The sequence below is a fragment of the Trichosurus vulpecula genome, chromosome 1 (genome assembly GCF_011100635.1).
Source record: "Trichosurus vulpecula isolate mTriVul1 chromosome 1, mTriVul1.pri, whole genome shotgun sequence".
In the NCBI taxonomy this organism is placed as follows: domain Eukaryota; kingdom Metazoa; phylum Chordata; class Mammalia; order Diprotodontia; family Phalangeridae; genus Trichosurus; species Trichosurus vulpecula.
In genome coordinates, this window is record NC_050573.1 from 12,531,027 (window position 1) to 12,554,071 (window position 23,045).

At 44.0% G+C, this 23,045-nt stretch overlaps 1 protein-coding gene across 5 annotated transcripts in view; it reads right to left on the bottom strand.

Annotated features, from left to right (window-relative positions):
* Window positions 1-592: 592 nt before the first annotated feature.
* SLC5A1 (solute carrier family 5 member 1) overlaps window positions 593-23,045 on the bottom strand; it is a 75,659-nt gene continuing 53,206 nt past the window's right edge. The window contains exons 8-17 of one of the 5 annotated variants that reach the window (XM_036738049.1): window positions 21,182-21,402; window positions 18,678-18,813; window positions 16,984-17,091; window positions 13,759-13,909; window positions 9,164-9,332; window positions 8,748-8,963; window positions 4,975-5,083; window positions 2,792-2,803; window positions 1,965-1,972; window positions 593-1,042 (exon numbers count right to left, since the gene is read on the bottom strand). In XM_036738049.1, coding sequence (XP_036593944.1) covers window positions 845-1,042; window positions 1,965-1,972; window positions 2,792-2,803; window positions 4,975-5,083; window positions 8,748-8,963; window positions 9,164-9,332; window positions 13,759-13,909; window positions 16,984-17,091; window positions 18,678-18,813; window positions 21,182-21,402 — 1,328 coding nt within the window. In that variant the 3' untranslated portion in view covers window positions 593-844. Of the gene's footprint in view, window positions 1,069-1,964; window positions 1,973-2,791; window positions 2,804-4,974; window positions 5,084-8,747; window positions 8,964-9,163; window positions 9,333-13,758; window positions 13,910-16,983; window positions 17,092-18,677; window positions 18,814-21,181; window positions 21,403-23,045 lie in introns of all 5 variants that reach the window. The other 4 variants (XM_036738040.1, XM_036738030.1, XM_036738012.1 and 1 more) reach the window with 4 other exon arrangements.

Genomic DNA, 23,045 nt, shown 5'->3' on the forward strand with positions numbered 1-23,045 from the left:
CTCCCCCTTGCTTGAATATCTCCAAGAAGGAGCAACTTGCCAGTTGCAAAGGTAGCCCATTCCCCTTGGGGACAGCTCTAATTGTTAAGACTGTCCTTGGAACCACACTAGTCTAATGCCCTCATTTTACAGATGGGGAAATTGAAGCTCAGAGGGAGAAAGGAACTTGCTCAGGGTAACCCAGAAAGTCAGTGCAGAACCAGGACTCCAGCCTATGCCTCTGGATTCTGAGTCTCGGGATCACCAGCTATCTCAACTCTTCTGGAAGTTATCACACATGGTTTCTCTGATTCCTAAGGCCTAAATTGAAGGAGAGGAGGCCATGAGTGGATCTCTAGAGGAAAGGATTCACCAGCCATAATGATCACCACAATGCTAGTGACTTCATTCTTTCAAATCAGGGTTTCCATGATGAAAATACATGAAGCCAAAATGCAGCTGATCTCATGGGAACTGTAGTTTCTAGGTATGGACATCTTCAGAGACTGTTTCATCTTCATCTTCATCTTCCCCACACCTAGAACATTGGTAGGTGCTTGATAAATGTTGGTTCCATAAAGCTGACATACCCAGGAAAACTAATAAAGTCTATCTCCATTGTTTTAGGAAGCTTTAGTATATACACCTTTCTTCATTTTGCTTGAAATATAATTTAACAATGAGAAATTTTTTTCATTTGTATATGCTCTAATTATACATATATACACTCATTTCTTAGTTCTAATTTACAACTCTCTTCCTCTCTCCCCCTCCCCCATGACAGTGCAGGATGGAATCCAGTAGTGGAGAAAGGATGAGAGATTGGCCTTCAGGAACCTGGTTTGCAGAAGGGGGCCAACTGAATCTATGCAAAGTAAGCATGGCAGAAGACAGCCACAGCCAGGAGGATGATGCCATTAATATTGACAACATTTCTCCACAAAGGCTTCTCTGATGTGTCTGTCAGCTTCATCTTGAGGGCAGCCTCCTCCTCCTTGGTCAGCTTGGGCCCCTGCTGCTGGTCCAGTCCACAGAACATGTCATAGGTCTTCCTGAGGCAGCTCTTATTCTCCTGAGGGACTTCTGCATGAAAGAAGCACAACAGAATTATGGGACTTAAGAGGTGAGGAAACCTGAAAATAGCAAAGAGAGAGAGTCTCTATTTAGACGGCGACTTCCCCTCTGGTTGCCAGCTGGATGACTTTCTTCTGTACTTGTTTACAGAAATGGAAATGATACAAAATATTTTCATGAATGTGTCCAACTTGTCAGCCATGAGGAGGCCAGAAAAGAGGAGTGGAAAGAGCCTGAGTCTTTAGTCCAGGACCCTTGGGCTCCAGTGTGGGTTAGTGATGGGTGAACGATACTTACACTTGCTGTAATGAGGAAACGAGCAAAAATAATGAGAGCCAACATTTCTTCCAAGATTTAGGGCTTTCAAAGCACTTTACATATTTTCCACTCTAGGCTAACAATAACTTCATGAAGTAAAGACTATCATTCCCATTTTGCCAATGAGGAAACTGAGGCTCAACTTGCCCATAGCAACACAGCTGATAAAAGGGAGAGGCAGGATTTGAAACCAGTTCTCTTGACTCCAGTTCACCACACTCGCACATCACACTTGCAGCCATAAAGAACTTTGCAAACGTTTTAGGGCTTTTTCTCTTTATTTCCAGAAGCATGATTTCATTCATGTAGTGAACCCCCAGTGAGTTAACGCCCTCTACCAATGAATATCAGCAATCTGTCCTGCAACTTAGGGTCTTATAAAAGTGTTCAGGGCACTGAGATATTAAGTGCCTTGCCACAGGTCACATCACTAGCACAAGACAGAGGCAAGGCCTAAACTTAGGTTGTTCTGTTGTCCTGATGTCAAGGCTGGCCCTTTAAGCCCTAATTCTCCAATAGAAATTAGTGCTGATGACTTCTTTATTCTTCCACTAATGTCTTAGTCCTGCAGTACACTGGGACCTGGAGGTGACCCTGGGCTCTCAAAGGCTATTATAATGGAGTCTAAGCTCGGAAAGTTCCTTCCAAGCCAGAGAAGATGACAGTGGCTAGGTTTGGAGAGATTTCCCGAAACTAGAGGGTCCCAAAGGCCCCTTTCAACGTTAAAAGCTGTGAGCCTAGGATTTCTTCAATTACCTTGTGAAATGTTGGCAAAAATGGCCCTAAATCCTGGAGAATGCTTCAAGGAAGCTGTCCGTGGTTCTGAAACCAGACCACTGATCTCCCAGAGCAGTTTATACAGGGGCCTCAGGGTGATGAATTTATAACAAGGGGAACTCCTTCCAAAATACACCTATAAGCTCCCTTGTGATACTAATCACTCCTCTCTGGCTCCTTAAATTAGACTGTATTTATATTGTTAACTGTGTTACCCTGAGTAAGCCATTTAACCTCTCTCAGCCTCAGTTTTCTTGTGTAAAAAATAAAGATAAAACACACCTATCTCACAGGATTGTTGTGAGGATCAAATGGCCTATGGAAAGTGTTAAAGTGCTATACAAATACTAGCTATATTTCTTATTATTCCCCCTCCCCCATACAATGCAAGCTCCTTGACAGCATGAACTATTTTCTTTTTTGCCTTTGTAAAATTTCTGCTGCCTGATACATGTTATATGCTTAATAAATTCCTTTTGAAAGGATGGATGCATGCATATATGGATGGATTCTCTGCAAATGCCCAGACTGACAGGCTCTCAGAGTCATCTGACTGTAATTCATACAGGTGTTCCTGACAAATGCACTAGGATACAAAGGGTTGGTCTATAGGCACAGTAACAGGGATAATTTGCTATTCAACTTTGGGTCTGGTCTTCCAATGATATCTCATTGAGAAAATAAGGTGTTGATCTTGCCACCTCAGGAATCAGATTCTCTCCTTTTGGCCTCCTTGTCCACTCTCTGCTTCTACAGAGAGGATGCTGGCAGAGTCAGGCCCACAGGAGTGAGTCAGTCCTGCTGTAGGAATCAGGAGACTAGGATTTTAGTCTCTAATCTCTCACTAATAAACTAGGTAAAATTCTCTCCCTCTCTGGGCCTCCTTTTTCTCATCTAGAAAATGAGCAATATACTCATTGGCCTGCCTTCCTCATGGGGCCATTGTAAAGATCACATAAATGAATGGATGTGGAAGTATTTTGTAAGTTACAAAACACTTGATGAATGGAAGCATTTAATATCAAAGATATCTAGCACTATCATATCATTATGAATGGTAATGATGACAGAGTCATGTCCCTCCTTCCACCAGAGACTCTGATAGTATGGCAGGAACAGTGCTGGATTTAGATTCAGAGGACCTGAGTTCAAATCCTGACTCTACTACTTACTTTCTGTTTGATCCTAGGCAAGTCCCCTTCCAAGCTCTTTCCCAACTCTAAAATCTATGACCTTTCTGAGATTCATGAGGGGATTGAAGTAACAGATCTTTAATGTCCCTTCTGGTACCAAAAACCCTATCAAAATTCATAATTATCCCAAAGAAATAAAAGCAAAAAGGAAAAGGACCTACATGAACAAAAATATTTATAGCAGCTCTTTTTGTGGTGGCAAAGAATTGGAACTCAGGTATGCCCATCAATTGGGAAATGGATGAACAAGTTGTTGTATATGATTGTAATGGAATACTATTGAGCTATTAAAAAATGACAAGCAGAATGGTTTCAGAGAAGCCTGGAAAGACTTACATGAAATAATGCAAAGTGAAGTGAGCAGAACCAGAAAAACATCATACACAGAAACAACCATATTGCACAATGATCAACTGTGAATGAGTTATCTATTCTCAACAATACAATGATCCAGGGCAATTCCTAAGGACTTATGATGAAAATGCTATATACATGGAGAGAAGGAACTGATGGAGTTTGCATACAGATCAAAGGATATTTTTTCACTTTATTTTTCTTGGAGGGACTTTTGTCTGTATTTTCTTTCACAACATGACTAATATGGAAATATGTTTTGCATCACTGCACATGTATAACCTATATCAAATTGTTTTCCTTCTTAATGAGGGAGAAGAGGGAGGGAGGGAATTTGGACATTAATGTTTTATGTGTAATTGGTGGAAAATAAAATATTAAATAAATAATTCAAAAGTGGATTAAAATGAATTCATTATGAATGATAATTTTGTCATTCATTAATTTATTTTACACATAGTGCAGGAATGAGTGGCTAGTGCTTCTCAGAAGATCTAGGGACAGGTGCTTTACATAGCTCATGGTTTATGCACCAGTGACCTTCATTCCTCCCCTCCATTCTGAGGATGATATTTGTCAGTAGCCATGTAAGCAAACAGAGCAGTCAATAGGCTCTTTTATCGTGAATAATTGCTGGAGGCTTCTACATACACTGGCCTGCTACGGAGAACCAGATATCTTATTTCAGAACCGTGGACAGTTCCTGAATACCTTCTAGCTAGCCGTGCTCTGGCATTCATAACCACTTTTGTCTGAATACTACAAGGGAATGACTATAGGTTCATAGGCTTCAGCATTGAAAGGAACCTTAGGGATCATCTACTGTCCCCCCCTGCCCCCTACTAATTTTACAGATGAGGAAGTTGAGGTCCAGAAAGATGGAGTCACAAAAGTAGTTAGTTCAAGTCCAGTCCTCCAACTCCAAGTCCAAGGTTCTTTCTGATACATTAAAAGACCATATTATCCAAACTCATTTTACAGAGGAGAAAACTGAGGTCCATGGATGAGGAACAACTTTAGCAGGAATATACAGAAAGTCAGTGGCAGAATATACAGGAGTCAATGGGGCTAGAATCCAGATCCCTCTTCCTAACAAAATATAAGAGAAGTGGGAAGGGCCATGACTCCATAGCTATAGCAACATGTTTTTGGTTTTACCTCTGCTCTGATTCTGGCCCCACACTCCAATCCAGGCTGAACCACACAGAAAGTGTGGTTTACTATCACTGTAGGGAGAAATAATTTGAGGTCTATAAAAAGAACTGGAGTCCTAACTCACCTATTTCCAACTTGTCTTCAGGATCATCTGGGACTTCCTTCTCATCACCTGCATCCAGATCAATGCGTTCTTCCTTGCTGTTCCTCAGACTCCAACATAGGCGATAAAGCTGACAGGATGGGAAAAGCAGAAGCAGATTAGCCAAGGAAAACAAATAGCTGGCTGCACAGTTGAGGACATAGCTGTTGGACTAGCTACAATTCCCAGGAGGGATATATCAGATCCCCAGGAAGGAGAGATCTTTTGGAGTGGGGGAAATTTAGTGCTATTTAGACTGGGAAGTTGGGGATACCAATTCTCTGTTGCCTGTGAACCGATCCACCTGTTTTTAGGAAGCAATGTGAAGAGGCAGCATGACACATTGGATGGAGAGATAACCTCAAGAAGACTCAGTTTCAAGTCCTATTTCTGACACAAACTACCAGTGTTACTCTAGAAAGTTGTTTAACCTCTTAGGAGCTATAGACAACTCTCTAAGACTGTCATTTACACAGCAGGTGTCCATCTGCATTGGTAGGTGGAATTTCCTCAATGAAAGTTCCCTATGCCAATGAAATCATGGATTCAATTAAAAGGGGGGAAAAGAAATTATACCCAAAAAGTTACAAAATTGTTCTTACACTTTGATGCAGTGATCCTACTGCTAGATTTATACTCCCAAGGAAATTAATGCCAGGAAGGAATTATTTATCTGTACAAAAATATTCATGGCAGTTTGGTGGTGCAAATGCCAGGGTTGAAATCAGGAAGACTCAATCTTCCTGAGTTCAGATCTAACCACAGACACTTACTAGCTGTGAGACCCTGGGCAAGTTACTGAACCCTGTTTGTTCCTCAACTGTAAAGTGAGCTGGAGAAGGAAATGGCAAACCACTCCAGTATCACAACTGAAAACAACTGAGCAGCAGCCACACAAAAAAGTACTCATAGCAGCACTATTTGTAATGGCAAAAAAAGTTGTGAGTAAACTTATATCCCCAACCACTGGGGGATGTCTGAGTCAATTGTGCTATGTGAATAAAATGGATCGTTATTGCAACACAATGAACAGCATGTATGAAGAATTCAGAGAGATATCAGAAGTATTGTAGGAAGTGATGCAAAATGAAGAAAGCATATCTGTATATGTGTATAGGGTGCACTCACTGACCATAACAGTGTAAACAAAGACAATATTAAATAGCAACACAATTGAGCCTCAGTTTCCTCATCTGTAAAATGTAAATAGTATGATCATCTCTCTCACAAGGTTGTCAAATGAGATTATAAAGATATACATATATGCATGTATATATGCACACACATATGTATATAGTGTCTGTATAGTTCTTCGCAAAACTCTAAGTGTTATATAAATATTGGCTGTTGGTATTAGCAGACTAAACTTAAAGTGTATGACCTTCCTTTTAAAAAGAATGAAGTTCAATGAAGCCCAATCACTGTTCAGGGTTGTTTTGTTTTTACGGTGTGTGTGTGTGTATACATACACATATATACACACACACACATATATATATATATATATAGACACACACACACATGAATTGATTGTGTTTGCTTACTTGTCTATTTGGATTTTTTCTAATTATCAATTAAAAGAAGAGGGATAACTTTCCATTCATTCCATACATCAGTCTGTTGGTCACTCACTGAGAGACCAAGTGATATCAAAGAAAAAATCCTGAACTTGGAGTCAGAAAAGTCCTGGGTTCAAGCCCTGCCTCCAATATTAACTAACCACCTAGTAGGTAGGCAGATCAGTTCATCTCTCTGAAGCTTGGTTTGTTCATCTATAAAGTGAGGAGAAGAGTACCTGGGCCTGTCTCACAGTGTGAGGCTCAAATGAAGTATCATGCAATGAGGACTTACTTACTATGAGTACTTACTATGAGTACTAACCACAGCTGTCCCCTTTTGGACAGTTCTCATAGGTAAGCAGTTACATCATAATAAGGTTCTTTTGTGTGGAGAAGCTTTGAAGGACATGGTGTAAGTGATCAGTCAGGAACCTCTGGGGAATATGAAACAACATAGGACACTGACCCTGCCAGCCCTCTCTGCTAGCTGTCTCTCACTTTTTCAGTATGTTAGCCCTGCTGTTCCAGAAGGGGTCAGCACCATAGATAGGGAAGACAGCTGGCTCAGACACTGTGAAGGGAGAAAAGACAACAGAGCTGGGGCTATGGAACCAGGACAGCTCAGGAGATGGGGTGAAGGATACACTGCAAAAGTGACTGTTCATCTAGGTAGGCCAGTCCTCTGCCTTTAAACAATCTGTACTGTTTGCACAGCAAAAGTAAGACCAGGGAGAGCCTTACTGGTTTGAGAAGGGAACCCACCACATCAGCTGATTTTCCTTAAAGAGAGATTTCCATGGAGTATCTATGATGGCTCTTCTTTGGTATGCTAACTGTCAGGGAAGCAGCCAGAAAAGAGAGAGTGTGTCTGCATGGCCTTTTCCTGGAGATAATATTAATAACAATAATTTATGTAATACTTTAAGGTTTACAAAGTGCTCTACACAGATTATCTCCTTTGATCCTCACAACAACCCTGGGAAGTAGGAGCCATTATCATCACCATTTTGCAGGTAAAGCAACTGAGGCTAAAAAGAGGTTAAATAATTTCCCCAGGGTCACAGAGCTAGGAAATGTCTAACACCAAGTCAAGAACTCTATGCACTGCACCACCTAACTGACCTGCTCCAATGTTTGGCAACATGCCTGAGTGGCCTGGGGTTGGAGTCACTTTTATGTTAAGGGCAGAATCTGTAGATTCTGAGATTTTTCAGAGACATTCTTGACTGCGTTGCTTGATGTGAGACTGTTCCATTAACCTCACAGTGTTCTGGAGAGCTTAGGTGTTTTGTTAATGCCTTCTGTCTCCTGAAATCACCTTGTATTTACTGAGCTATGTACATGTGGTACCTCCAGTGCAGAATGTGAACCTTTTAGGGACAAGGACTGTTTAGTTTTTGTCTCTGCATCCCAAGTGCCTAGGGCAGTGCCTTACACAGATGTATTTAATCAATATTTGGTGAATTGAACTGAATTAAGCCAGGGTGAAGAATCAGGCTGAGTGAGTTTAGGGCCTTGCTCCAGCTCTCCAAAAGTTGAGGGATCTCATCATGCAGGTACTCCCTCCAACAATGAAGTCCATAAGTCACTCATGCCTTCCCATTTCTTTAAAAGCTGAATAGATCAAAAATGAATGTTGACAAATTACAAAGAACAAGCCTGACCCCAAAGAAGAGAGATGGGAGGACATCCCCTATTCATTTGCAGAAATGTAAGATATATGGGAGGATAACAGTACATGTGTTGTCAGATATTCTAAAATTTTGATTGGTTTGGCTGATTTTTTTTCTCTCTTCCTCTTTCTTTTTTCCTTAAAAAATTATTGGATATATTGAATGGCTTTCTGGGAGGGGAGAAAGAGTAATACAATGGTGGGGGGGAGATTTAGTTAATGTAAAAATAAAAGATATAAATAAAATATATTTTTAAAAATCAAGCAGAACTGGGCTGGCCCAGGATCATGGCCAATCAGGCCACCCACTGACACTATAAGTGTAGCTCAAGTCTGGAAGCTGATGCTATGGTTATTCATCAACAGTTTAGGGATCTGACAGTAAGGTTAGCAATTCCTTGGGGACCCGACAGTAAGATTGTGGGTTTCTTATGGATTCCACAAATCTTTGTGGAATAGAAGCAAAACAAGAAGCAAGAAGGCAACGATCAATGGAAGAGTCCTGAAAAAGTGACAACACTTACATGCACATCTGGGATGGGCTTAGTCAAGAGAGAGACAGCTAAAATGACAATGATGGACACTACAAACAGGATAATGGCAAAGTAGAGGTAATGAACACCACAAATTATCGTAGGACAGTTGCTGGGCTCCATACAGCTGCCTGTTCCATAGGCGAACTCTGTAATCATTCGAGACAGTCCAACCAGGAGTCCCACAATCAACCCCCAAAAGGCACCCTGCAAAAGAAGGACAGAGAAGGCATGTTAACTGTAAATCAGTCTCCTGGGCAGCCATGTTTCTAAGGTTGAGTGTCATGGATAAAGCACTAGACTTGGAGTTGAAAAGACAGATTTGAATTCTGGCTTCAGTCAAGTCATGGAACCACTCTGGGCCTTGATTTCCTCATCTATAAAATGGAAATAAGGGTCATACATACCGGCTCATTGACTCTCTTGCAGAAAATGGCAAGCAGGAAAACAGCACCAATGGGTGGCCCCAAGTAACTGGTGATTGACTGGATATAGTCAAAGAGCTGCCCACTCTGAGCCGACTGCACAATAGGGACCCAGGCAATGCTGACACCAATTAGTACTAGCATGAACACCCTGCAGATGAAACCAGCCCACACAAGTCAGGAGACCAAATCCACTTAATGGAGCAACCAAAACACATACAAGTGTCCAAAGGCACAAAGGTACCTAACATTGGCAGCAGAGAAGAATAATGAGCAAGTCCGTGAATTAGCAGCCTATTTTCCTGACTATTCCCAAGGATAATCATTTGTTTTGAATGGAATTTTCTGTCTCTGTGGAAGACATCTATGCCAATAGTAAATGAAAATGTGCTTAACTTTCCCCAATAACCACGTTTTCTAGCAGGAAACCAGGCTAAGTCATTGCTTGCCTGTACAGTCAAAGCACAGAATCTTAAGCTAGTTAACAATTAACCCTCACAGAGGGAGCTCTTTGCCTCCTGCTTTTCTACCTCTCTTGATATCATCTGGTATGACTCCCTCATTTTATTGATGGATAAACTGAGGCCCAGAAGGTGGCAGTGGCAGAGGTCCCACAATTAAGCATTTACTCCAAAGAGATCAAAGATAGAATGATATGTCCCATGGACACCAATATATTCATAGCAGAACTTTCTGTGTCAATAAAGAACTAAAAACAAAGGATATGCCCATTGATTGAGGAATGACTGAACAAATTTCAGTACATGAATGAATAGACTATTATTGTATCATAAAAATGCTGGATGTGAAAAATACACAGAAAAATAGAAAACTTATAAAACTGATGCAGAGTGAACTCAGTAGAGAGAGAACAGTAATTTACACAATGAATACGATAATGGAAATGGGGTGTGGGGGGAAAATCTGAAGCTGAAATCTATGTGATTATAGTGACCATGTTTGGTCCTGGAAAAGAGATGAGAAAATGCAGATGGGAAATGAGGTTATAGAATAAAAATGTTACATTTGAAAGGATGCTTAGACACCCACTAGTGTATTCCTCTCACTATTCATATGAGAAAACTGAAACTGAGAGCAGTTGCACTTCCTTTGCAGGTGGGACATTATGAGTGTGGAACATTGTATACACCATCAGTCTCGGTTAATGTTTGCTTTTGGCTTTGCTGAAACGCATCTTTTTCCTTCTATTTTTTTATTTTTAGAGATAGTTCTTTGAGGAAGGGAAGGGTGGAGGGCACAAATGGAAATGAAGAAAGCAATACAACTTTTTTTAAAAGTAACAAAAGGAATGGACTGCCTCAGAATGTAGGGATTTCCCCATCAACGGAGGTCTTCCAGTAAAGGCTGGATGATCATTTGCTTGGGATGTCAAACCAGGACAGGGATTCTTGGGTTGGCCTGGAGAAATTCTCAGTTCACTTCCAACCCCTACTAAATGTAATAAAAGGTACATTGTGGGGAAGTGGGGAAAGTGCAGGGCTGGGGGCAATGAAACTGGCAGCGTAGTACACTAATAATAGTGAATATATACATATGTGTGTATGTAGTGTGTATGTATGTGTGTATGTGTGCATGTATGTGTGTATATGTGTGCATGTATGTGTATATGTGTGTGTGTATGCGTGTATGTGTGTGTATGCATGTGTGTGTGTAGTGATTTCCATGTGCCAGGCAATGTGCTAAGTGCTTTACAATTATGATTTCATTTGAGCCTCACAACAAGCCTGGAAGGTAGATGCTATTAGTAACCCCATTTTACAGATCATAAAACTGAGGCAAACACAGTTAAGTGACTCACCCAGGGTCACACAGCAAAGACTTGTCTGAGGCTGAGAGCCCCAGATTTAGAGGCAGAGGACATAGCTTTGAATCTCTACTACCTGGTTGACGTCGGACAAGTGATTTCTTCCCTCTGGGTTTCCATTTGCTCACATGTAAAAGAGGTATTTGGACATGTTGTGATAGAAATAAACACGGAATCTGAAGACTTGTGTGAAGTCCTAACCATGATACCTACTACGTGTGAAGTCCTGGCAAGTTTCAGCTTCTTCATATGGAAATGAGAGGATCCTTCCAAATGGGACATTTTTATTCTATGACCTCATGCTCTTGAAGGTTCCTTCTAGCACTAGCCCCAGTGAGCCCTATGAACCTGGGCTCCTGACTCTGCTACTAAATTATCATGTGACCTGGAAGCCCCTCTCTGGGTCTCAGTCTTCTCATCTGCAACATGGGGTTGGGTGACTGATGAATGATTGATTTCTAGGTTCCTTTTTTTTCTAGCTTCTATGACTATAACGACAAGCAAAGTGGGACTTTTTACTGTTTTTTCTTTTGGAGGGCTTCTCAGCACCAAGGCGATCAAGTGCCTTTGATTGAGTCTTGTCTTTGTTTGTAGGAAGGCCCACACCCTTTTGCTATTTAGGTCACTGAGAGGTGTGAAACTTTTGAGAGGTATGAAACCTCTGACAGGTGTAAAGCCCTCAAGAGGTGTGAAGCTCTCAGGCCCTGAAAAGGGGTATATATACTCTGAGGTTAGCATTTTGTTTGCTGCTCACTCCTTGGAAGACTGTTGGTGTGGAGACTCTGAGTAGCTGTTAAAGAGCCCCCTGGCTTTGAAAACCCAGATGTTTGTGCTTTTCTCTCTGGTAACTATGTATGTATAGCTTTGGTCAGACAACTAGAAGCCTGCCTGTTGATTTGTTTTATTTGCTCTGTTTATTTTCTCTGTTTGTAATTTCTGTTTGTATTTGCTCTGAAGTTCAGGGTGCTGACGCTTTCCCCCAAACTAAGTGAATGATATATGTGTGTTTAATTAAAGTGAGATTGCAAACCCCTTAAAGTTGCTTTCCTTAGAAAAGCAGATCACAGAACCTGTGCTAGCAGTCCCCCACTGTGTGCTGGTGTTATTGGCCTTACACAGCCACAGTAGCTGCAAGTAACATTGTCGTTACAATGACCTGGCCTAAATCCTGAGGTCGAAAGTAACTTCAGAAGGACAGCTTCAAAATTTCCAGATAAAGACAGTGTTCAAGGAGGGGACAAAAGTAGCCACAGAGAAACACTCATGTTCCACACAAGCCTCAGACAGGATGGGAGACATGGGTATGAGAAGGGAGCTATTGTGGATCCATCTGGGTACACCTAGTTTTAAGGTCCTTCTCAACCCTGGCTTGCAATGTTCTGCTTTATGTATTAAGCACCTATGTGCCAGGAACTGTTCTAAATGCTGGGGATAAAAAGAAAGACAAAAGACAACCCCTACCCTTGAGGAGCTCAAAAATCCAACTACATACAAATAGCTATGTAGCAATAAACTATAGAAGGATAAATAGTAAATCACCAACAAAGGGAGGGCTCTAGAATGGAGGGGCTGAGAAAGGTTTCCTGCAGATAATAAGATTTTAGCTGGCACCCAAAGGAAACAAGGAAAGCAGATGAGGAGGAAGAGAGAGCATTCCAGGTATGGAGATGCCAATGAAAATGCCCGGAGGGGAGAGATGGAGGGCTTTCTTCAAGGAACAGCCAGGAGACTGGTGTCACTGGAGCAAAGAATGGGGGAGGATGAGCGGAAGCATACGAAGACTGAAAAGGGAGTGGGGCATGGTAGGAAAGGCTCTGAATATCAAACAGAGGATTTTGTATTTGATTCTGGAGATTGTAGGGAGTCACTGGAGTTGATTGAGTTATGAGGGGATGGGGTGGGGTGACATGATCAGACCTCTGTGATGGGAAAATCACTTTGGGGCAGGTAAAGGATATACTGGAGTAGGGAGAGACTTGGGGCAGACAGACGTCCCAGTAGCCAGGTGTGAGGTAATGAGGGCTGCACAAAATGGGGGCAGGGTCAGAAGAGGGATGAGGGCTCATTTGAGTGATGTCCCAAAGGTGAAATTAGCAGGCTTTGGCAGCAGCATGGTTATGGGGGGAGAGGGAAAGTAAGGAGTCCAGGATGACTCCTAGGTTGGGGGCAGGGAGGACAGAGAGTATGATGGTGCCCTCAACAGTAATGGGGAAGTTTGGAAATAGGGAGGGTTTGGGAGGGGGGAAGATAGTAACTTCAGTTTGGGAATAAGGTTTCTTCCAGTTCACTCTACCATTTTAGGCATGGAAGCTCCTCCATGTTTTGACATTCTGTGTTCTCAGTACCCTTCCAGCTCACACATTCAATGTTCTAAAGTTCATTCTAGCTCCAACATTCTAAAGCCCTTCCAGATCCTGACTGTTGTTCTGAAGTCCTTCCCAGTTCTGACAATTCATGTTCTAAGCTATCTCCCAACTCTAACACTCTATGTTCTGAGGTCCCTCTCACTTCCAAAAATTCTGACATTTGATGCCCTAAGGTTCTCCCCTCCCCCCACCCCACCTCTGACATCGTCTGTCCCAAAGGCCTTCCAAGTTCCGATATTCCATGTTCTAATGCACCTCCCAGCTCTGACATTCTGTTCTAAGGTCCTTCCTGTCTCAGATAATTTGGGTCCTAAGGGTTCCCCTAGCTCTGACATTATTTGACCCCCTAGATTTATGATTCAGGCAAGAGGAGTATACAGTCTCACCTTCCAGCTATCATAAGCTCCTTCTCAGATGCCTTCTTCCGGATTTTGGTGTAGACGTCCATGGTGAACAGAGTGCTGGCACTATTGAAGATGGAGGTGAGGGAGCTCATGAGGGAGGCCAACATGACAGACAGCATCAGGCCACGAAGACCTAGAACACAAAGGAGGATCCTGAGGTTGGGTCTGGGAGGAGCCATTGTCAGGGACCGGAAATACAGTTAATAAGTGTCCAGTTTACCACTTCCCTCTCCCCTCCCCCTTCTCTTCTCCCCACCCTCCATGCTGATTGCTGTTCCCACAACTGTCCAATGACACCAATTTCTGCTCTGAGCTGGAGCATGTGCTGAACCTTTAGATGCCAGAAGCCAGCTTTCGTTGTTCTCCAAACACATCACCATCACAAGTGCCCAAGATGTCGGGCTTCTGGCCTTGCCTCGGCAACTACTTCACTGAATGATAAGTAAATAAATTGTTATTGACTGATTTTGAGGAAAACACTTCCTCTGTCTGGGCCTCAGTTTCTTCATTTGTATTATCAGACCATTTGATCTCTAAAGTCCCTTCTAAACATTCCATCATCTCATGTCTCTCCCAGCATCGATATTCTATGATCTAATTTCCCTCCCAGCTCTGATATTCCCTGTTCTAAGGCCCCTCCCAGCTCTAGCATTAGCTGTTGTAAGGGCACTCTCAACTTTGACATTCCATGTTCTAAGGACCCTCCCAACTTTCACAGCCTATGTTCTAGGATTCTATGACTTTGTTCTTGGTACTGATCAGTGAATACAGCACATTATCTCCCTCAGTGATCTTACAGTCTAATGGGGGAAAACTTACCTATGTGACAATTGTCCCCCCAATTAGACTGTAAGCACCCTGAAGGCAAGTCCCCTGTATCCCTTATGGCTTTCCCCAGCACAGTAGCTGCTCAACAGGCTTTTTGATGAACAGTCATGTTTACAGTACCACCCAACAAGGGTGTCTTTGCATCATGCCTCAACCAAAGGGTCACAGCCAAGTTTGGAAGAAATATGTTGAGACTGGGGGTCAAGAGACCAGGAGGAAAGCAAGGGCTCTGCCACTGTGTGAGTGACCTGGAGAGGGCAATGGCACGTCTAAGGTCACACAGGGAATCGAGCTCTAACCCCTATACCACACAGCCAATCCTCTTTACTCCCAGCTCTGGCTTTCCCACTGCCCCACAGCATATGCTCACCAATGGCAACCTTCACTTGAAATCTTTCCTAGCATGGCCTCCCAAAGCAGCTCCTTTCACTTTGGTACCACCCAAATGGTCATTTTGCCATTTAGGGCCTCAGTTCCCTCACCTGTAAAATGGAGATGATAAAACTTGCCTTACCCTCCTTAGGAGAATGTGATGAGGTTAAAATCAGGTTATGAATGCAAGTCATCCATAAATGTGGGTTAGCCACCTATGATGATTAAGGCAATGTAGGGGACCCGGGGCATGTGAGAAAGCTTTGTGCGGTCAGCAGGAGGGATCATCAGTTACTGTTCTTCCAGTCTGATGGAAGGGTGGGGGGAGGGGAGAAAGGGGAGAGTTTAATGTCTTCCATCAATTCAGGTCAACCCACAATATGTGGAAAGAGACCAGGATCTAGAATCAGACACTCTGGGATCAATTCTTAGCTAAACATTCCATCACTATGTGATCTTGTAGGCAATTGCAACCCCAGTCCAGGCACTTTTCCTCTGGGTAAGAAACTTCAGAGGAAGCCAACAGCACCTCCCAGGGGTGTGCTTTCTCCCCTCCCCATGGCCCTCCCCCCTCTCACCACTGACAACATCAGCCTCATTGGATCACAGAAGGGACTGCAAAGTCAAGTCCAACCCCTACATTTTACAGAGAAGGAAACTGAGGCCCAAAGATGGGAAGGACCTCACCCACGGTCACAGAGAGAAGTAAGGACTTGACTCCAGCACCACTGTTCTTCCTACTATACTCCACGGCCTCATACTAAAACATTCCTATAGCCATTCAGGTGTCCATTCAGATACCATCAATCACATCCTCGGCCAATGGGCAGCAACTGTCCTACATGGAGGTCACCACAGCCCCAGCTGCAACCCAAATAGCCACTTCAGCCTTTTCTTAATTATGGGGCTTAATCAACAGGCAGCCCCAGTCTCTGAGGTGTTTAACAATTACCTTTGGTTGTTGTTGGTTTATAATGTTTTGCCCAAGGTTATGAATTATGTCTATATGGAAAACTCCACATTCTTCCCTCCCAAGCCAGGACAGAATATTTCAGGCCAGTGTGTGGAGTCAATAACTCCCTGTATGACCTTGATTAAGACCTTTCCCCATCTGGAACCTTCCTTAAGCACAAGATGGGAGAGTCATGCTTAAATAGCAACATGTCTGAAGAAGATCTTGGGGTCTTAGTGGACTGCAAGCACAATATGAATCAGCAGAGTGAGGCACAGACCAGAAAAGAAAAGAGAAAAAAGTAATGGGATCTTGGTTTTCACTCAGAGAGGCCAAGTTTCCAGGAACAGAGAGCTGACAGCCCCTAGTCAGACCTCATCTGAAGTATTCTTTTCAGCTCTGGATGACACAGTTAAAGGATGTGAATAAGTTAGGCTGGGGAAGGGTCTTGAGACCGTGGAACTGGGAGTGTTTAGCCTGGAGTAGAAAAGAGTCTGGGGGAGTTATGAAAGTTGTGTATAAGCATTTGAAGGGTTTCATGTGATGGAGGGGTTACATCCACTGCATTTGGCCCCAGAAGGCAGAGCCAGAAAGTGGCACAGAAGCCAATTGGCGCTTGATGTCAGGAAAAAGATGTGACCCATGAGAGATGCCCTAAGGTGGCACGACTGCCAGCAGAGATAGTGAGCTCATCCTCCTTGGAGGTATTTAACCAGAGGAGAAATGACATTTTGTCACTGGGCATGCCTTCCATGTATGTATGCATTGGACCAGATGGTCACTGAGGCCCCTTCCAACTCTGAAGCATTGAGTCTTCATGTGTGACTTTGGGCAAGCCACTTAAACTCTGGGCCTTGTTTCCTCAGCCATAAAATTAGGGACTTGGATTAGAAAACTTATGATGGGCCTCTTGGCCCTGGTGGCCTGGACCAAATGCAAACACTACCATCAAAAATCTCTATGGACCTAGTCCCTCCAACAGCCCCTTCCTTCCCAAGATCCCCCTGCCACCTGCCCTCCCAGAAATGGCCCTACTGGCTGAGCCGGGTCCTTACCATTTGGCATGAGTTCCACTACCAGGGTTGGGAAGGCAATGTTGGAACAGCCTACTTTGGTGCCGCACTGGGCTTCACACTCTGAGGGAAGGACACAGGCCACCTTATCTGGAAAGAAAAGGAGTGTGGCAGGGATGAGGACTTGAACCTGGGACTCCTGCCCCACTGGGACCTCCTCAAATGCCTACTGTCTTCAGATCACTCCCCTACTCAGAAACCTGCTTTGGTTCCCCACACCAAGATCCAACCAATCCCTTTGCCTGGCATCCCCAGACCCCCATAATCTCCCTGGATCTCCCTCAAAGATCCAGCCAACCTTATGCCCACATCCTGTTGCTCCAGCCCCACCCCAGATGAGGGCAACTACAGCTCCTGGGCAGGGGCAGAGGGAGGGAAGGCTTGAAGGTAGAGTGGGAGGAGGTGTCCTACCCCTCTTTGCTGTGGGGACAATTGTCTCATTTCTCCTGAGAGTTGCAATCCAGAAATTCAACTCAACAAACATTGCTACATGCAAGAGACTAGAGATGCAAGGATGAAAAATGACAAAGTCCCTGGCCTCAAGGAGATTGTGATCTAATGGGGGTATCCCCCTCCCCCATCCTCTATCCCCTGAAGTATCTGTCCCACTCCCATCATTTCCGTCTCTTGAAGTCCTCTCTCTTCCTTCGGGATTCTCCACAATCTGGCTCCCACCTGTCTTCCTAATCCTATCTCATATCATTCTCCTTCATTCACTCTCTGTGTCCCTGCCAAATTGGCTGGCTAGTCATTTCCTCTACACAACATTCTCATTTCCCACCTCTGTGATTTTGCACAGTGTGCTCCCCACTCCTAGAATGCCATCACCTCCACTTCACAACATCCTTGGCTTCCATATAGGTGCCACTTCCTACATGAGCCCTTCCTCCTCTGCACAGTACTCTCTCCTCACTAAAACTGTTTTGTATTGATCCTGTGCAAAGTTGTTGTATGTCTGTGTATATCCTGTGGTGCCTAGTAGAGTGTTATTGGCTTGAGGAACTGGGCTGATTCATTTGTGTCCTAGTAACCCCGGCACCCAGCACTGAGCCTGGCACACAGAAGGTGATTAATAAATGCTGTTGATTGGTTGGTCTTGCCCAGTCTCCCCTTGAGGACAGGGACTGATTCATCTTTGTCTTTATACCTCAAGACCTTGTGGTCACATGAATAAACAGGTCCTCTTAGGGGATGGAGAAGGGATATAATTAAAAAGTAAATTTATGGCAAATTTAGTTTGCTATGAAAACAAAAGAGCAATAAGTATTTTCAAAAACCACTAGTTTGTTGACTAAATCTGGACTGCATTGGATTCCAGGCCCACCACAGATGCCAGCCCCTCCAAGCAGACAGACTCCTCTGACCCCTTCCCTCCCACTTTCAAGTGATCACTCCCTCCTGGAACATCTCGGAGAGCTCTGACTTGCTTCCTTCTCCCTGGACACCCACCAAATCCCCTCTCTGCATCTGACTTATGTGTCACATCCCCCTAAAAGAAGGTCAAGTTTCCAGAAGGTGGCAAAGAATGGGTTGGCAAGAGGAGACAGGAACAGTCTAGGCTCTTGACAAGCAAATAATGCCCATATCTGGGGCCAGGCCAGCCTCACTGGGGATCTAAGAGGCTGCTGGGGTCAGGATTCCATGCAGGTGGTCCTGGGGCTGCAGGAGCTGGCTACCTGTGTAGAGTATCCGACTGATCATGCCAGGCATCACCATAAGAAACATGGGCAGTAGCTTCAGATAACCACACAGTATGCAGCCAGCCTTCACATGGGACATGTTCTTGGCTGAGAGGCACCTCTGCACGATGACCTGCCAAGAAAAGCCACAGAATGAGGAACATAGGCCAGGAACCCCCAGCCTCACCATACCTGCCACATCCACAGCTGGAGCCCTTGAGGACCTCCATTGAGATGGAGGTAGGCTGACAGCCTCTCAGCAGCAGAGAAAAAAATGATTGAGCTCAGCACAAAGAATTCCTTTATGTAGGAATAGGTTCTTCTTCCAGCAAACGCTGCTACCTATCTTATGAATTCCTGCATCTGTAGCTGTTGTCTCTCCCGTTAAGCTTCTTGTGGATAGGGCACATTTCAGTTTTTCGGTCTTCGTAGCCCTGGTTCCTAACACAGTGCCTGGCACAAAGTAGGAGCTGGCCTAGGGAACCTCCTTCTGCCAACACAGCTCTGCCCCTTGCCTGGAGCCCTGAAAGGTGCCCAGTCCACGGAAGTGTTGGCACTCGAGCCCCTGTCTTCCTGATGTGGAGGCTGGCTCTCTATTCATCATCTGAGGTTCTCTCTGTTACGTGTCCATAGTGGTCAAGTCTAGGCAATGAGTATTAAGCACCTACTACGTGATACAAAGAAATGTTTAAAGAAACCCAGTATCGTCTCAAGGAGTTATGGAAACAACATGCAAATAACCGTGGATAAGCAAGATAAGAATAGGAAAATGGGAAATAAGCCCCAAAGGGAAGGTGCTGCCCTTAAGGGAGAGCCAGAAAGGCTTCTTGTAAAAGGTGGGATTTTAGCAGGGAGTTGAAAGAAGCCAGGAAAGGCAGGAGGGGGAGATAAGGAGGAAGAGCATTCCAGGCAGGGGGCACAGCCAGGAAAAATGCCTGGAGTCAGGAGATGGAGGGGCTTGTTCAAGATTGATGTCCAAAAATTGAAGAGTATGTGGGCAAGAGGAGTGTAAGGCATATGAAGACTAGACAGACTGGGGCAGGGGACAAGTTATGAAAGGCCCTAAATGCCAAACAGAGGGCCTCATGTTTCATCCTGGAGGTCATAGGGAGATACTGAAGGTTATTGACCTCCTCAGACCTGTAGTTTAGGAGCGCTGATTTCATAGTTGAGTGGAGGGTGGGCTAGAGTGGGGAGAAAGAAACTGAGGGCAAGGATTCCAGGTAGGCACCACTTCACAAATGCTTGCTGATTAACTGACCATGTAAGTTATTTATGTATTATGTATAGACACATAGAATCTATCTTAGAGTAAGCTCCCTGAGGGCAGAGACTGGCTCCATTTCTGTATCCAGCACCTGCCTCAGGTAAGTAAATGCTTATTGATTGGTTGGTGAATGGCTGCTCAGATCATCACCATCACCACAGCTCTTGGTCCTATGAGACCTTAGACTCTTAGCTTCAGAGCTGGAAGAAGCCTCAGAACCCTCTCATTTTCCAGGGGCCCAGGGACTTGCCCAGGATCACCCAGGTAGTAAGTGTCTGAAGAAAGATTGATCTCTGATCTTCCTCACTCCAAACCCAGGACCCTATTTATTAAATCAGTGGTTCTCCAAGTGTGCTCCAGGGACCCCTGGACATCCTAGAGACCCTTTTCATGAAGTCCTTGGAGCCAAAACTATTTTTATAATGAAATTAAGATGTTTTAGTTCCTAATGTGGTAAATATTGATAGATATTACTCATGTAAGAAAAAGCTCTTAGAGGGGCTTGAGAAATTATCTAAACTATGATAGGGTCCAAAGACCAAGAAGTTTGAGGACTACTAGATTATATCATGCTGCCCCTTAGCTGAGTCTCTGTTCTTTTAATGATTTGGTTTTCCCATTATAAACTTGACCTTCTCACAAAAATTAATAAAAAATTGAAATAACATTGCAGCTGAAACTGTAAAAATTCTAACTATTTTCCTTTTGGTTAAAAGAAAAGACCAACAGAATCCACGCTTTGGCAGAATGAGAGCAATGGCGAGGGCCAACGTGGCATGCTGGAGAGCCAGCCTCCGAGTCTGAGAGGACTGACTCCAAGGGTCAATGTCCTGGACTTAAAGTCAGGAAGACCTGGGTTCAAATCCTGCCTCAGCCACTTGTTGTTTGACCCTGGGCAAATCAGATAACCCTGATCAGCCTCAACTTCCTCATCTGTAAGATTTGATAGCCTCGACACTCCTTCCAGACCTGAATCCTGTGGTCTCACTATTGTCCACCATGGAAAGAAAGCAGGACAGAATCTTTACCTCATGCATATCAGGGCCATTGCAGGACTCTTGGGAAAGGGCCCAGTGCTGAGCATGCTTAGAGATCCCCAACAGCCCCATTGGGTGGGCAGCAAGGAAGCACACACACACACACATGCACACACACTCATACTCTCACACATTCACACACACGGGCACAGGTATGCACACACTCACACACACAATCACTCACTGGAGTCACTTACCTGATCAGTGCACCAATACCACAGGGCAAGGATGGCAAGGCCAAAGATAAGACCCGGCCAGGGGAGGTCACTGGTTATAGGATCACGAAACAGATGAAAGGAATCTGCCCTCGGTGTGTAGCACTCGGAAGGGGCAGTGAAGTTCCCCTCAGAGATTTTGCTTGGAATGGCTTTCATGTACTTCTCCATGAAGGCATTATAGCCCCCAACTTCATTAAAGGCTTTAAAAAAACCATCACAAACACTGGTGAGCAGTCAGCCCCCACCCATGGCAATCCATTAATATCCAAGGAATACCCAAGGGGAAAGGGAACCTGGGCAGAAACACAACTACTAGGCTAACTGATGGGAAACCTGAGCTCCAGTCCTGGATGGGCAAGTCCTCTGCCCTCACTGAGCCTCAGTTTTCCCATCTGTATAATGAGGGGGAATTGGACTAGATTCTCTTTTAGGTCCCCTTCCAGCTCTGACATTCAAAGATGAGTAGGTCTCTGGTGAGGAGAGGAGAGAGATCAGACTAGATGGAGGTCAAGAGGCCTCTCTCTCTACCACAAACCCCTGGGTGACCTGAGGCAAGGCTCATCTGTAAGAGGGGCCCCTCCCTGCCCACCACTTAGGCCTCCTGTGAGAACCAAATCAAATCATTCATTCAGTAAACGTTTCATTAAACATCTGATAAAATCCAGTTTGTTCACTGCAAAGCCCTGTATAAATATGAAATTGTTTATTATTTTTTTAAGTACTCCTCCTCAGCATATCAGAAAGGACAGTGAGGAAAACCTGAGTTCAAAACCTACCTCAAACCCTTACTAACTGTATGGCCTTGGGCAAGTCAAGGGACATCACTTCTGGTGAATTCCCTAGGTCTTCCTGACTGGGTCATAGATAGCGCTGCAATCTGTCTTAGGAGAAGGAGTTTCCCTATCCTGCTGGACTCCAGAATCAAACTCACACTGACTCCTCCACCCTTTCCCTGCCTCTGGAAGTGTGTGCACATGAACACACACAGAGAGAAACATTCACACCAAAGAAATTGCCTAAGGGTGAATATCAAATCAAATCAAATCAAATTCAAATGTTTAAGCACATGATGGGGAAGGCACATTACCCATTAGCGAGGTAATATAAGCTACAGCAAGAAAGACAGGTGAGGGAACTGTGCCCTGGTCAGTCCCCAGCAGGAATATGTATTTAGTTCTGGGTGTCCACATTTAGGAAAGACCTTGGATTCACGGGAAAGCATCCCAGGGACAGACAACTAGGATGCGAGAGTGGGTAGGGGAACCATGCCGTATGAGCCCAGGTGGTGGGAAATGGGGATATTTACACTGCTGAAGGTAAAACTCATGGCAGGATGTGACAAGTGACACTATCATGGAGAAAGAATGATTTGTCTTATTCTTCTTGGAGACACAGGACAGAACCAAAACCAACAGGTAGAATTTAGGAAGGTAGATTTAGGCTTGATTTAAAGAAAAATGTCTTAGCATTTAGAACACTGTCCAAGAGTGGGATGAACCATCTTAGGAGGTGGTAAGTTTCCCACTTACTGGAATTCTTCCAATAAAGGCTGGATGAACACTTATTCTATGAGGGGGAACCCTGGTCAGGACCCAGTTGGACAAGATAACTTGGGAGAGCCTTTTCAACTGAGATTTTTACAGCAAGAAAATCTAGGCTGCTCTATGGATGAATCCTATAGTAAACCCTGATGACCCCAACTTCAATCATGAGAAAGACTGTCCTCTGTTCCTACATAACTAATTATTCACTCAGTTTTGTATATAAAATATGAGCTCATCTTCCTTCTTGGCATTAAAAGGATGTGTACTTCTGGGGTTTCTTTGGGTTTTTCTTCTGAGAA